At 41.1% G+C, this 16,236-nt stretch overlaps 1 protein-coding gene and 1 non-coding gene across 3 annotated transcripts in view; one reads left to right on the forward strand and one right to left on the reverse strand.

Moving 5' to 3' along the window:
* Positions 1 to 1,938: 1,938 nt before the first annotated feature.
* On the reverse strand, positions 1,939 to 2,102 carry LOC140701480 (U1 spliceosomal RNA). The gene has a single exon (XR_012080411.1). It is a non-coding gene; the product is annotated as a U1 spliceosomal RNA (small nuclear RNA).
* A 5,173-nt stretch (positions 2,103 to 7,275) lies between these two features.
* The window catches only part of ARHGAP21 (Rho GTPase activating protein 21), an 82,446-nt gene continuing 73,485 nt past the window's right edge, over positions 7,276 to 16,236 (forward strand). For both annotated transcript variants that reach the window (XM_020801575.3, XM_078378635.1), the window contains exon 1: positions 7,276 to 7,503. In XM_020801575.3, the coding sequence (XP_020657234.3) occupies positions 7,420 to 7,503 (84 nt within the window). In that variant the 5' untranslated portion in view covers positions 7,276 to 7,419. The remainder of the gene's footprint in view (positions 7,504 to 16,236) is intronic.

The following is a 16,236-nucleotide window of genomic DNA, read 5'->3' on the forward strand; positions in this document are numbered from 1 at the left end:
GCTCAGTGGTAGATTTGATACTTCAAACTGGAATTAAAGTGGGTATATCACAAAAATAAACTATTTAGCCAACCTTTTTTGAAAAACAGTAATCATAGAAAGCACCAGAATTACATATGTTGTTTAGTAGTGAAATGGATTATCTTTGAAGGTGGTGAATTTTCCTTCATTGGCAGTTTTTAAGCAGTGGTTGGATGGCCTTCTATCAATAGTATATTAACTCTCAGTTCCTTCTGCTTTCCATATTCTTTCACAGTCCACTGGTCAGTGATCATGCTGGGTGTTAATGGAAGTTGTAGGGATAGATAGCCAAAAATACTCCCTTGTATTTTTGTGCACTGTCATATCCCTAGAAAAAGACTATTAAGAAATGTAGAAGCTGGAACCTCCCAGATTCTGGAAACATTGCAATGATGAAAACTGTTGAGTAGTGAAATGGATTATCTTGGGAAATGGTAGATTCCATGTCATTGTGCACTAGGAGCTATAGAAAAAAGGATTTGGGTAATGGAAGCTGAAGTAGTGAAGATGTGGCAGCCTGGTGAAGAGGTTTGCTACTATGGCAGTCATGGCAGAAAGTTGGTAAAACTGTGTTGCTAGGAAGTGTTAAATTTCAGTGAAATTTAAAAGATTTTTGGACTCAATATACTAAATTTAGAAATTGGTTGCATACATGAATTGAAAAAACAGCATATTTTAATTGCTCTGCAGCAGTGCAGAAAAGTGTAAACTCAAATACAGGAAGGGGAAAAAAGCAGATAAGATTCTATTAAGCAGAGTATTTTGTTTTCTCAGGCACCGATGGGGATCAGAGGAGGGCAGTAAGCTTGCAGCAAGCAATCCATCGCATCATTGCAGCATTCTGAGGTCTTAAGTTTAAAAGCAGTTGATATTTTATACTGAGGATATTGTTGCAGGTTGTGCTATATACATAAATGTCGATAGCTTGTGGCAACATTTATGTTCTTTTGAGCCTCGAATAGTTAGCACTGTAAACATGACAAAAGATCTTTAGTACAGCAGTGTGCAGAAAGTAAATCAGGATCTACTGGTAGATCTTTGATGAATTTGTCATTTGGGTGACCATGAAGCTTTACTGACTCCTACTTGTTTAAGAACGGCAGGAGCCAAAGGCTTTTAAATTAGGTTGCTGAGATGGAAGAAAGGCTGGATAACAGAATGTGCAGTGCAATTTTGTGTGACAGGCCTGGTGGCTCAGTCGTAATACTGAAAACAAATTTAGGGTTGGATAGGTGTATCACTTCTTGTTCCTCCCCTACTACAGTTTGGATATCATTATCACTTTGAATGTGGCTGCTCTAAACCGTAATGTTGTGTTGCATCTATAGCAGTCACCAAAGTTATTCAGCTTTAAGGTTCTTCTCATCCCTGCACTTCATTACTCATTTATTGTACAGTGGTGCCTCGCAAGATGATGGCCTCGTGGGAAGATTAATCCGCAAGATGATGGGTTTTTGCGATCGTTGTGGTGCTTCGCAAGACGGTTTTTCCTATGGACAATTTTCGCAAGACGATGTTTGGATCTGTGCTTCGCAAGATGATTTTTTTTTTAAAGACTGATGCTTCGCAAGACGATGTCCCCCCCCCCCATTGGAACGCATTAATTACCGTATTTTTCACTCCATAGTGTCTTATGGAGTGAATACTGTAAAAAATGGTTCAAAACCTCTTCAGCCACCCCCACCCAGAAGCCTCCCACAGTTCCACCACTGTGCCAGAAGGTCTCCAAACTAGCACCAGAGGCTGCTCACTATGGCAGCTGCATTGGACCTTGCTGCTCTGCCATCTCAGCTGCTGGCTTTCCAGGATCTGCCTCCTGGAAAGCCAGCAGAGCCAATGGGCCTATGGCTGCAAATTTAAATGGGAGAGGATGGTGAAAACAGCCAAGGACCAAAGGGTAAAGAGATTCTAAAAAGACCAGGGAAAGCACAAATGCAATCCCCCACTACCACAAATTATGCAGTTGAGTTCCCCACATTTGGGGAAACCACAGCGATCAGCGCACCCGAAGTGCAATGGATGAGCCTCACCCTGGGAAAACCACTTTCATGACCATGGTATTTCCCCTGCAAGGTATGAGTTGGAGTGTCCCTTGCACCTCCTGCCCCCTTCTGTGCCCTGCCCCCCTAAGGAATGGTGACCCCCTGGCTGCACCTCCCGCTCAGAACAGGGCTGCACAGCCCCAGTCCTGCCAGAGGCCAAGAGAGCTCAGTGTTTTTGGGTGCCTCACGGGACCCCCATCAGGGGCTGGGTGTTACTCCCACAATCCTCTAGTGATTAACAAATCAGGTAGAACAGTGAAACATACATAAAGTCACATGTCAAACAATAAGAACAGAACATAAAATACATGTAAATCACAGTAGTAGATTAAAAGCCTGTTTGTCAGAAAGGTTTAGGAAAATAAAAAGGTTATTCCCTGTTACTGAAAAGCCACTAGAATGCATACCAGGTGATCCTCCTTGAAAAGAGTATGCCAAATACAGTCGTGCCCCGCTTAATGATTACCTCGCGTTACGACAAATCCGCTTCATAACGATGTTTTAGATGGGTTTTTTCGCTTTGCGAAGATCGGTTCCCTGCTTCAGGAACCGATTCTTTGCATTACAACGATCAAAACAGCTGATCGTTGGGTTTTCAAAATGGCAGCCGGGTGCTCAAAATGGCTCCCCGCTGTGCTTAGGGACGGATTCCTCACCATACAGGCACCGAAAATGGCCGGCGTATGGAGGATCTTCGCTGGACGGTGAGTTTTTAGCCCACTGGAATGCATTAACCGGGTTTTAATGCATTTCAATTGTTTTTTTATTTTTGCTTTATGATGTTTTCACTCTACAGTGATTTCACTGAAACGAATGAACATCGTTAAGTGAGGCACCACTGTATAAGATTGCTGCATTTTGAAAGGCCTTTACTCCATTTTTTGTGCAGCCTTAGAGGGCAGAAATCACTAGAGAAGGGCAGTTGAGGGTTACCTTAATGTCTGTTCAGGTTTGTACTGGAGAAAGTAAAATGCCCAAGATGCTAACATGAGAGATTAAGACACATATGGAAAGTTATGGCATAATGCCAAGAAAAGAAATAATTCAAGCATTAACAAGATCTTGAGTTTCTGACAAAAGGAGAAGAACAGATGCTATAAATCCAGCTATAGTAAAGCTGTGGTTAGGTCCCTTCCCACTGAGCTGTTGCTGTTTTTGTTGGGATTCCTCCCCAAGAATCATCTCATTTGTTGCATAGGCACTAGATCTCTCCTTTCCAGTAGCACTTGAGATGTGAGGATGATTCCCCCCCCAGTCATTTAAATGAACAATCCTAACACCTTCCTGTATCATCATTGGCTCCTACAACAGGGATGCTGAGCCCATTCCCCACTGCTCATTTGGGGTGTGTGTGTGAGAGAGATTCCTTCCTCCATCTTTAATGTGGAATGCCTCCAGGCTTACATCTGGGAGGGGCTCCATTCAGCTGCACAGGAATCCCACTCTACCAGCTTTCTTACTGGCCTCCAGAGCTTCCGTCTCTCCCTCCTTTCTTACTCTCCCCAGAAATAGGCTTTTAAGAGCACTGTTGTAGTGCTGTAAATCCGCTTTCTCTGCCAGGAACATCAGTCTTACCTCCCACCCAGTGGTAGGATGTCTCTTCACCACCCACTCCCAATCTTCTGGAAGATCTCCCTCTAAATTTCTCCTGCCTCCTTCTGTCTGATGCCCTTCTTCTGAGAGTGGTTCATCTCCCTACTCCCTTTCATTCTTGCCCTCCTCCTCTTGTGTCTCTTTCTGTCTCTATTATTATTCCACTCTTTCTCTTCCTCCTCTCTTTTTACACCTCTCTCCTCTTTCTGTTCTGGTGGCTCCTTTTCCTCCTTTCCTGCACTGCTGTTGTCTTTTCACCAGCAGGTGCTCCAAATGTTACTCGCTGAAGTCCCTTTATATCTGTCATAGTCAAAGACTCCAGTCTTTTGGCCACCACTGAGAGAGATGCAGATTTCTCACCCTTTCCATCTCACATGTCTTATGTTTAGAGATGGAAAGGTCTGGAAAAAAACTGGATTTTTTTGGGGGGGGGACAGGGGAAAGGTGGTCCCCCCATTTTTCACCAACCCCGTTTTTTGTTTTTTTTCCTGGAAAAATTGAAAACAAAATGGAGTGTGGAATATGTTCTTTTACAATGATAAATAATGTGTCTGTGACATGGTATTCAAACTATATAACATGAAGACCTTAATGTAAGACTTTTGAGACTTTGTTTATTTAAGTTCTCAGAACATAAGTTCTCTCAGAGAACTTAAATAAGTTTGTCGCAGATTGATAATAGTTGTAGAAAGTGAAGTACAGCAACAGTGTTTATACTGGTACGCCAAAGAATTTGCATAGCTTTTGATGTTATGGACACTTTTGTTGGATCCATTAAATTAATCATTTAAACTGTACAGCTGAATGGTCTTGCATTGATGTTTGACAGCCTGAATCACATGACAGTACATTATCAGCACAATCTTTGCATATTCCATAAACTGATTTTCAAAATTAATGGAAGGAAAATAGTTTTCTTCTTCTGTTGGAATTTCCTTGTGGGACAGCTATTTTTTTGTGGGCAGAGGTGCTTGCATAGCTATGAGTTACAGATTAGTACTTATTTGATTGAAAAGTTACAAGTGATACAGTGATGTTGGGAACTCTGTTCCTAGATTTTATTGGCATGGAGTAACATAAAATCTGTTTATGTTGCATTTCTGTAGGAGAAAATTACCTAGAAAGAGTTTGGCATCTGTGAGTGTACTCTCTCCTTCCCCTCCCTTCCTGTTTCTGCAGTGGCACTGTCTGGCAGTGACCTTGATGTAAAAACATGAATGTGTTCTGCTGCTATGTGAGCATGGGCTTTCCATTCCCAAAGGAAAAAGCAATTAGTTGTGTTTTATTGGCGGTAATAAATAATGGTTGGATATGTCTTTGAAACAGGCCAAGCCAAACTCAATTTGTCTGCCAAAAAACTTGGGAAAGTTATTAAGTTTTAACACTGGTTTGTCTAAGCCTATAGTTTGAAGAAATGTGGAATAGGATTCTCCTTTTCCTTCTTTAAAGCTCTGGAGCAACATTCCCTCTGATTTTCAGTCCTGCTGGGATGGGGTTCTGCCTCTTGCATGTGCAACTTCTCTTCCCTGTGTAATTCACTCCCCATGTGGAGTTCCATCATAACTGGAACCAAAGTGCCTGAAAATGATTACTGTCGGTGCACGGAAGAGGAGGAGCCGTGCGTGGAGAGGACAGAGTCATGCTGGCTTATGCCGCTGCGCACCTTAGAGGGAACTTTGTACTAAATTGAAAAAAAAACCCACCACATTTTAATACCTGTTAGGAGCCCCTGCCTTCAAATGGTAAAAATTAATGAATCCAACAGAAGTTGTTGTCAGACACAGAGAGAGAGAGAGAGAGATTGAGAGAGGGAGAGAGAGAGAGGGAGGACCCATGCGACTACATGGTTCTGAACTTTTAGTTGTATAGCTTTTGATTCGTCCCGCATACTATGTTAACATAATGTTTGTGTCTTTGTGAAAAGTAAAGCAGGTCATTTGACAATGTAGTAAGGCTTTAATTTTTCTAAGAGAGAATATGGTACTTGGGCTTTAGCATACCCCCTTCTGAACCTTATGATGGTTTCACAGTATGCATAATGAGTATTGCTGGTGCAAATAAATTCTAAAGCTGGTACAGTTCTGTGAGTGGAGCACCTGACTGCAGAGCCAGAGGTCAAGAATTCACATTGCCACTATGCCTCCCATGGAGAGGCCAGACAAGATCAGCAAGATGGGTTGTGGGTAATAGGGTTACCTATTGGAATTCTGGATTTTGGTTCTTAACTTTGTAATCATGGTTAGAGATCAGAATGGACAGTCAGTAACTCAACATTGACTTTACAGTTCTTGAATTACTGTTCTTTCTTGAATATTACCAAGTACCTGTAGTTCTTAACTCTTGGAATTTTAAGTGGGGGAAGAGGATGGGTCAGGTATTTTCTGGTTGTAAAGTCTACTAAATATCCTACAATGAATTATGCTACCAGCTGAGCTTCTCACTTTCCTTTAATTTTCTGGTCCCCTTCTCCATAAGGATTTTTTCTCCGCCCACATCTTTTAATTGTTCATTTTTTTAAATTGTTGTCTACTGAGAAAGTCATAGTATAATTATCCCTGAGAAGATAATTTAATATCTGTCATAAATGACATTTTAGTTAGAGCTTCGAAAACTTTGTTTTCTAAAAGACAACTTTCAGAATCCTCAAACAACCATTATTATTGTCTGGGGCATTCTGGCAGTTCTAACCTAAAGTGTTTTTTCCAAGCCTTGCAGTTAGCAACACACTTCTGCATACAGATGTATCTAGAAGTTGATATAATGCTTTTGTGTGGTCCATATATGTAACACCTATTATCTCATAATACTTATAATCACCCTCCAAAGTAGGTTTCTATTGTTATAGTGCAGGGAGTAGGTGGGAAACTGAAGTTCAGTAAAATATCTTGCCTAAGAGTGTTCATGACCTAGGGAGATTTAAACTGAGTATTTTAATGATTTTTAACTGAGTTCTTGCTCAATACCCTATACTATCTCCAAATTAGGATAAAATTATAACCTTAGTTTTAACATTAAATCATGTTCCTTCTTTAGAATGATTAGGAGACAACTTTTGGCTTAGCGATCTCTAAACTGTTGAGTAGCCCAAGTTGGCTTACATGTCTCAGTTTTGTTTTTAGCCAAGGCACTTCTGGTCTAGCAAAATGCCTGTGCAAATGTTCATTTCAAGTGCCAAGGTTACCCTTCTTTAACTAGCTTGTGGGAAATGAAAACTTACTTTTTTAGCCTCTCCATGCCGTCAGAGTGGAAGAAGCAGATGTGGTAGGTTAAATATCTGCTATTTTAAAAAGAACTAATTTTGATATTTTAAGCACTTAGAATGTGCAAGAACACTCTGTAAATTATTTAATGTTAAAATATTTATATTGCATGGACTTAAGCATATTGAATGGCAGTGGGAGTTACTCTCAAAGAAAACTGAATAGGCCTGCAATCTTGAAATTGTACCCAATTTGGACTTGTTCCTTGGTTTGCAGGAAAGGGCACAGAGCAATCTCAACTTTGTTGCAGTGAGTAATCCCAAAATATTCAGGGATTTCCTTCCCTCATTTTCTTATTAATAAGAATTTGGCATTGCCAGCCTGCGTTTTAAGTGCACTCTGCAGTTTGCTGTCTTGCTGACTTGGCAGACAGGAGGGGGAGGGAGGGAGGGAGAGGAACCTCTTTCCAGAATCTTTTCACTGCATAGCTGACTGTACTGACAGAGTACTACAGGGACAAAAGCTGAGTCAGAAGAGAGATGCAGCCTGCGCTATAGGCAGTCATGGCCCAGTTCAAGATTTTAGACTGCATGATCAACCACAACTGGAGTTTGATATGTAACCTGTATTGCGCTTGGAGTGGTCAGGTTTGTCTAAATGTATTTAGCTGTTTATAATGAAAGAAGAAAATATTATGCAAAAGGCACAACTTCAGCCTTATTTCATTTCCCCCTCTTTCCTCCTATCCTCTGTAATATGCCATAATTTTTAGTAAAAAAGGTAATTAGCTGTGTGTGTGTTGGAAGGGTCTGCTGTAGTTATTATACTTTAACTATTGCTTTGGTTTAGTTGAAGACTTGCCCTTGGAAAGCTTTAACAAAAGTGATTGCAGTAGAGGATGCAGCAATGCAAGATAGGCAGTTCATTTCAAGAATGAGATACAGTACTTGAATTTAGTAACTGACCTATACATGCATAAAGCTCTAGTTCTTGCTAAATAGCTATTTTCTGTGAAAATATATGTCTATTTACATTATTCTCAACTTTTACTTATGTAACCAGACCACTTAATCTTTTATATGTTTGGATATAGAAGTTTGACATTGCATGGGAAATAACTATTTCTAAAATACGTTAAGTTTAAAACCATAGCCAAATTAACATGGACAAGATAAATGGCTGTGCTGTCCCAACCAAGAGGAAGTGGTTAGGGGAGCACAGTTTTGGGACTCATAAAGACAGCAGCTTTTCTTACTTTTGAATTCCAAAAATCTGACATAGCCGAGTATGACTTTGCTTCTGCTTCAGAGTCGATTACCAGAAGTGAATCTGCAGTTAAAAGTAAAGGACAGGATAATAAGGAAGGCATAAAAAGACTGAGGAATATTCTGTGTGCATTTGCGCATTTGTATGTGTGTATGAGTACAAGAGAAAATGTGAAATGCTATAGACAGGTGGATTGTGGGAGGATGGATGGGGTTGAAAGTGCATTTGCCCATTCCTACATGAAGCAGTATCACAGTGGACAGGAACATGGGATTGAAGTTCACCTGTCTGTGTGATGCTTATGGAGTGCACTGGAAAGTAGCTTTCCTTATCACAACGACATACTATGGGTGGGAAGCTGTGTTGCTAGCTTTACACAATATTTAAATTCCAAAGCAACAAGAAAAAGTATTATTGGAGGGTTTCTTGCTTTTTGTTTTAATTCAGAAACAAATCTAATACAGAATGTGAAAAGTTGTGTGTTTTTTTTAATGCTATTCCCAGTATCCAACATGCGGAGTGGGGAACTCTGGGAGTTTTATTCTGGAAAGGGATTTTTCCAAGCTCTGACTAGAACTGCTTTCCACCACTAGGCTGCCATGCCAAGAAGAAGAATAGTGAGTTTCAGGGCAAAGCACATGGCATTCCACCATGACTTGGCTTTAACAGCTCTTGTTTTAGAAATGTATGCATTGCTGGGAGCTAGGAACACATTTGGTTGTTCTGTACTAAAGTTTGTTGAACAACCACTGAGAACAAAACTGTTTAATAAAACCAACGTTTAAATAACGTACGTTGCAATCAGGTGGCTGCAAAGACATGAACCAGATTTCACCAAAAAGGGTCATTTTAATGGTAGTCATCTCCCTTAAAGTGACCCTTCCATCTGTCAGGAAATTGCTTTAGCCCAGCCTCCAGAAGTGGAAGCCCTAGAGCTGGGCACAGCTTGGGGTCAGACTGAAGGATATTTCCTCATATGTTGTGTGATCACTGGGAAATAGATTACTGTATACCAGAACACTCCACGAGCTGTCAGAATTGTGAACTACTTCCCCGTGTGATCATACAATTAGATAGAGCTGAACCATTAAATATATGCATAACTGCAGGTCATGACTACATATTTTTCTAGGGTCTTATTTGTTTGGTTTCTTGAGTACTTATAAATATTTCCATCAAGTTATTATTTGGCTAATAATGGAGAGAAGAGGTCAGCTATAAAATATCCAAATGCAAAATAAAGTTTGTAAGAAATTAATTATTTTCTTTTCCTATTGTTTTTGAAGTTGAAAGACTGTAGTATTTGGGACACAAGGTTTTCTTAAGACAGCTGACTTACAATAAAGTAAAAAACAAATGAAAGACTGTGTATGGAATCTGCAACATAGTAGTTCCATGGCCAATATCAAATGCTGCACTTTAAATGAAATGTGTTACCCAGTGACTTTCATAACTGTGGAGATTTTGACCATAGGTATTTCCAGGCCCATACTGCTTGTTGTGATTTGACACCAGATTTTCTTTTTTGTAGTTCAACTCTATAGCATTGACTTTCTTTTTTATTTGTCACTTTTGGATTCAGTTTGTATGAATGAACAATCTGCAGTCCACTTCTGGGGGAGCAATGGCTAAAATTGTGTTGCACAATTATGCAAATAATGTAACTTTTATACATGCATTATTGCAAGCTAAGAAATCTCTATAAGCATTACCTCTCGCATACCAAATAATGTGACTCAGTATGCAACTGATGATGTCTGTGGAATTTCTTATAGCACTTTGCTTCCAAAAGTTAATCATTTATATAACTGCACAACAGGATTTTAGCCAATTGGGTGTAAATCAATAGTAGGCATCCTTCAGTCTCAAGAGACTATGGTAACGTGCACTGAATAGAGGTGTTGGAAGAGCGTCTAGTGTGGATAAGAAGGCCAATTCGAGAGTGACAGGCCCTTCCACACTGAAGACAAATACAATCTGTCCCCTGTCCAGCTCCCTGATTTTGCTGGTTTCTGGGTCTGCCTTTTTGCCTCGGCCTGCTGAACAAGTGTCTTTTCAAATTGGATGTATCTTTTGTATTTTTTCTACCCATTGTATCCAGAGTGATTTATTACAATGTATTTAGTTCATTTAATCTTGTTTTGTACTCTCTAAAATAATATTAATCTAATCTATCTATTCGTGGGATGTGGTGGCGCTGCGGGCTAAACCACAGAAGCCTGTGCTGCAGGGTTAGAAGACCAGCAGTCGTAAGATCGAATCCACGTGACGGAGTGAGCGCCCGTCGCTTGTCCCAGCTCCCGCCAACCTAGCGGTTCGAAAGCATACAAATGCAAGTAGATAAATAGGGACCACCTCGGTGGGAAGGTAACAGCGTTCTGTGTCTAAGTCGCACTGGCCATGTGACCACGGAAGATTGTCTTCGGACAAACGCTGGCTCTATGGCTTGGAAACGGGGATGAGCACTGCCCCCTAGAGTCGAATACAACTAGACAAAAATTGTCAAGGGGAACCTTTACCTTTACCTAATCTATTCTATTTAAATCGGTGTAGATTTCATCCAGGTGTAAAGAGGTTTCCATTTATTATTATCCAGTCTATCATTTAGTGTATCTGTCAAAATATCCAAATTCAAATTGGATGTAAACCAAAGAAATAAAAATTGGTTTCAGTTTTGCACAGTGAAGGTCTGACAGAGCCCTTCTCCCTTCCATTTTCTGTCTGTTCTCAACTGGACCATCAAGGAATACATTTCTTTATAAAGTCTAATCCCTTGCCTTGATGAGATGGGAGCCCCTTTCTTGCAGCAATGTAGGGTTTAACTGTTAAATCTTTCAACAGTAATGAAAGAGGAAGGGCATTTTTTTTATTCTTAATGTTTTGGCCTTTATTTCTGACTTGTGTTCCTTGAGTTGTTCAGTCAGGCTTTTTGTTTATTACATACTGTACTGCTAGAGGGCACTTAATACTAGATACACCTTGATTACATGTAAGTTTAAGTGCTCTGTATGTGATAGGTTGTATTGTTGATACCAGTAATTCTTCTCTTGTTGTTTAAGGGCCACAGTTGACTTTATAGTCTATTGCAAGTTCTGTTTCCTAGCTCCAAATGTCATTCTGAATGAAAATCTTCTGTCCTTAATAAGTTGTCGTTTAAAGTTAAGGAGCTGGGTGTACAAAAGCTTAGGTTTCCTCCAATTACAATCCTGCGGATAGAGCTACTCCCAAGAATTGGTTGTAGATTTCTTGTGATTCTGTGTAAAGTCTATTTATCCTTTCCATCTGATTCTAAGGAAGCCTGTGCCAGTGCCTGTTGGGCTGGATGAGGACTAACAAATTGAAATTTAATCCAGATAAGACAGAACCACTCCTGGTCAGTCACAAGGCAGATCAGGGGATAGAGATCCAGCCTGTAATGGATGAAATTACATTCCTCTGAAACTTGGATGCAGAGATCTTAACGATGGACAGGAATGCCTTTACACAGTGAAACCTGGTATGCCAACTGTGCCCATTCCTTGAGATGTCATATCTGGCCATGGTGACACATGCCTTAGTTAAATTTCATGTGGATTACTGCAATGTGCTCTACCTTGGGCCGCCTTTGAAGAGTGTTTGGAAACTGGTCCAAAAGGCTTCAGCCGGACTGCTGACTAGCACTGGTTACAAAGAGAATGTAACTAACTCCTTTATTACAACAGCTTCTCAGACTGCCATTCTGTTTCCAGGCTCAATTCAAAGTTCTGGTGATTACCATATGGCTTTGGTTCAGAATATTTGATGGATCATATCACTACATATGAGCCTACACAGCTTTTAAGATCTTCTGAGGAGGCCCTTCTCTTCCACCACTTTCACAAGCTTGTTTTGTAAGGGAGAGTTTTTTCACTGGTTCCTCACAGACTTTGGAATGCAGTGTTCCAAGAAGTCAACATTTACCATATGATTTCCCCAACATTTATGGGGAAAATAAATGGTATGCTACCATCTATACAGTAGTAAATTGTTCTATCAGATATCTGTGAAATATTTTAGAGCATTAACTCAATGAGAACAGCAAAGATCTTTTGATAATCAACAGGTTTGATACTTAATGCTTACCACAGGGGGGAAAAAACAGAACAATAATAAACTTGGGTCGAAGTTTTCAAACATTTGTCGAAGGCAGCCCCATGTAGAGTGCATTGCAGTAATCCAGATGAGATGTAATTTGTTGTTGTTTAGTCGTTAAGTTGTGTCTGACTCTTCGTGACCCCATGGAACAGAGCACGCCAGGCCCTCCTGTCTTCCACTGCCTCCTGGAGTTGGGTCAAATTCATGTTGGTAGCTTCGGTGACACTGTCCATCCATCTCATCCTCTGTTGTCCCCTTCTCCTCTTGCCTTCACACTTTCCCAACATCAGGGTCTTTTCCAGGGAGTCTTCTCTTCTCATGAGATGGCCAAAGTATAGGAGCCTCAGCTTCAGGATCTGTCCTTCTAGTGAGTACTCAGGGTTGATTTCTTTCAAAATGGATAGGTTTGTTCTCCTTGCAGTCCAGGGGACTCTCAAGAGTCTCCTCCAGCACCACAATTCCAGTTCTTCAGCGGTCAGCCTTCTTTATGGTCCAGCTCTCACTTCCATACATCGGAGCTAGAAAAAACATAGCTTTGACTAAGTGGACCTTCGTCGGCAAGGTGATGTCTCTGCTTCCATATCTTCCCCTTCTATTTGCCAAGAAGTGATGGGATCAGTGGCCATGATCTTACGTAGTTTTTTTGATGTTGAGCTTCAGACCATTATTGTGCTCTCCTGTTTCGCCCTCATTAAGAGGTTCTTTAATTCCTCCTCAGTTTCTGCCATGAGAGTGGTATTGTCTGCATATCTGAAGTTATTGATATTTCTTCTGGCAATCTTAATTCCGGCTTGGGATTCATCCAGTCCAGTTTTTTACATGATGTATTCTGCATATAAGTTAAATACAGCAAGCCGTGGGACAATATACAGCCTTGTTGTACTCCTTTCCCAATTTTGAACCAATCAGTTGTTCCATATCCAATTCTAACTGTTGCTTCCTGTCCCACATACAGATTTCTCAGGAGATAGATTAGGTGGTCAGGCTTTTGTGTAGTCAATGAAGCAGAAGTAGATGTTTTTCTGGAACTCTCTGGCTTTCTCCATAATCCAGCCCATGCTAGCAATTTGGTCTCTAGTTCCTCTGCCCCTTCGAAATCCAGCTCGTACTTCTGGGAGTTCTCGGTCCACATACTGCTGAAGCCTACCTTGGAGGATTTTGAGCATAACCTTGCTAGCGTGTGAAATGAATGCAATTGTACAGTAGTTGAAACATTCTTTGGCACTGCCCTTCTTTGGGATTGGGATGTAGATTAATATTTTCAAATCCTCTGGCCAATGCTGAGTTTTCCAAACTTGCTGGCATATTGAGTGTAGCACCTTAACAGCATCATCTTTTAAGATTTTAAATAGTTCAAATGGAATACCATCACCTCCACTGGCGTTGTTAACCATGCTTTCCAAAGCCCACTTGACTTCATTCTCCAGGATGTCTGGCTCAAGGTCAGCAACCACAGTATCTGGGTTGTCTGGGACATCCAGATCTTTCTGGTATAATTCCTCTGTGTATTCTTGCCATCTCTTCTTGATGTATTCTGCTTCTGTTAGGTCCCTATCATTTTTGTCCTTTATCACATCCATCTTTGCACAAAAGGTTCCTTTAATATCTTGTATTTTCTTGAACAGATCTCTGGTTTTTCCCTTTCTATTATTTTCCTCTGTTTCTTTGCACTGTTCATTTAAGAAGGCCCTCTTATCTCTACTTGCTATTCTTTGGAAGTCTGCATTCCATTTTCTGTAACATTCCCTATCTCCTTTGCATTTTGTTTCCCTTCTCTGCTATTTATATGGTCTCATTGGACAGCCACTTTGCTTTCTTGCCTTTCCTTTTTTTTTTTTTGGAATGGTTTTTGTTGCTGCTTCCTGTACTGTACAATGTTACGAGCCTCTATCCATAGTTTGTCAGGCACTCTGTTCACCAAATCTAGTTCCTTAAATCTGTTTTTCACTTCCACTGTGTATTCATAAGGGGTTTGGTTTAGATTATACCTGACTAACCCAGTGGCATTTCCTACTTTCTTCAAGCTTGAATTTTGCTATAAGAAGCTGATGATCAGAGCCAGAATCAGCTCCAGGTCTTGTTTTTGCTGACTGTATAGAGCTTCTCCATCTTTGGCTACAGAGAACATAATCTTTTCGTATTGCCATTCTGGTGATGTCCATGTGTAGAGCTGCCTTTTGTTTTGTTGGAAAAGAGTGTTTGTGATGACCAGCTTGTTCTCTTGACAAAACTCAATTAGCTTTTGCCCTGCTTCGTTTTGAACTCCAAGGTCAAACTTTCCTGTTGTTCCTTTTATCTCTTGGCTCCCTACTTTAGCATTCCAGTCCCCTAGAATGAGGAGAACATCTTTCTTTGGTATCAGTTCTAGAAGGTGTTGTAAGTTTTCATAGAATTGGTCAATTTTAGCCTCTTCAGCATCAGTGGTTGGTGCATAAATGTGGATTACTGTGATGCTGAAAGGTCTGTCTTGGATTCATATTGAAATCATTCTATCCTTTTTGAGATTCTATCCCAATACAGCTTTTCCCACTCTTTCGTTGACTATGAGGGCTACCCCATTTCTTCTACACAATTCGTGCCCACAACAGTAGATATGGTAATCATCTGAATTAAATTTGCCCATTCCTGTCCATTTTAGTTCATTGATGCCCAAGATGTCAATGTTTATTCTTGCCATCTTCTGTTTGACCACATCCAGGTTCCCAAGTTTCATAGATCCTACATTCCAGGTTCCTATGCAGTATTTTTCTTTGCAGCATCAGACTTTCCTTTCGCTTCCAGCATGTCCGCAGCTGAGTGTCCTTTCGGCTTTGGCCCAACCACTTCATTAGCTCTGGAGCTACTTGTCCTTGTCCTCTGCTCTTCCTCAGTAGCATGTTGGATGCCTTCCGACCTGAAGGGCTCATCTTCCAGCATCATATCTTTTAGATGTAATTTGGGTCCTTTTATTTATTAAATCAATAAATAAATTGCTTTATTATTAAAGGAGTGGATTTACTGTATGTCAGATCAGTGATCCATTCATTTTGGCCGGCTTTTAGTAAAACAAAAAAATACATAGTTGTCAGCTTTCCGCCTTAGCAAGCTGATGGAAAGAGTGGTGGCCAATCAGCTTCAGACACTTTCGGAGGAGACCAGTGCCCTCAATCCATTCCAATCTGGGTTCAAGTTGTGTCATGGAATAGAGATGGCATTTGTCGCTCTGCAAGATGACCTTTTGGCAGAGGCTGACAAGGGCAAAACATCCTTGTTGGTCCTTCTCAGCCTATCAGCAGCCTTCGATAGCATTGACCACAGTGTTTTCCTGTGGAGGCTCTCTGGATTGGGGATCAGAGTTTTGGCTTTGACCTGGCTCTGGGCCTTTCTGGAGGACTGTCCTTGGAGTGTGCAGCTTGGGAAGATGCTACTTGCTCTGTGGACTCTCAGTTGTGGAGTCCCACAGGGTTTGATCATCTCCCGAATGCTATTTAATAACTATATGAGGCCACTGGAGGACGTAATGAGGGGCTTTGGAGCTTCATGTTACCAATATGCAGATGACACCCAGCTCTATCTCTCCTTCCACCCTCTGCTGTAAATGCTGTTCCATCGCTTGTGCGCTGCCTGGACGCCGTGCTAGGGTGGATGAGAGATAACAGTCTGAAGCTGAATTCAGACAGGATGGAAATCCTGCAGGTGGGCGCCCCTAGTCTCAGTGGTCTGGATGCTTCCTTTTCCTTGGGGGGGTGTCACTCTTTCCATGAAGGATGAGGTGCGGAGCTTGGGCGTACTCTTGGACCAAGTGCTGTCAGTGGAATCTCAGATAGTGTCTGTGGTCCACACCATGTATTTCCATCTAAGGTGGATTGGCAGGCTGTATCCTTACCTTGACACTGGGTCCCTCACCACGCTGGTCCACACATTAGTAATCTCGAGATTAGACTACTGTAATTCTCTCTATGTGGGGCTGCCCTTGGTGCTGTCATGGAGACTTCAGCAGGTCCAGAACTCAGCCCCCAAAT

The sequence above is a fragment of the Pogona vitticeps genome, chromosome 6, assembly GCF_051106095.1.
Source record: "Pogona vitticeps strain Pit_001003342236 chromosome 6, PviZW2.1, whole genome shotgun sequence".
Classification (NCBI taxonomy): domain Eukaryota; kingdom Metazoa; phylum Chordata; class Lepidosauria; order Squamata; family Agamidae; genus Pogona; species Pogona vitticeps.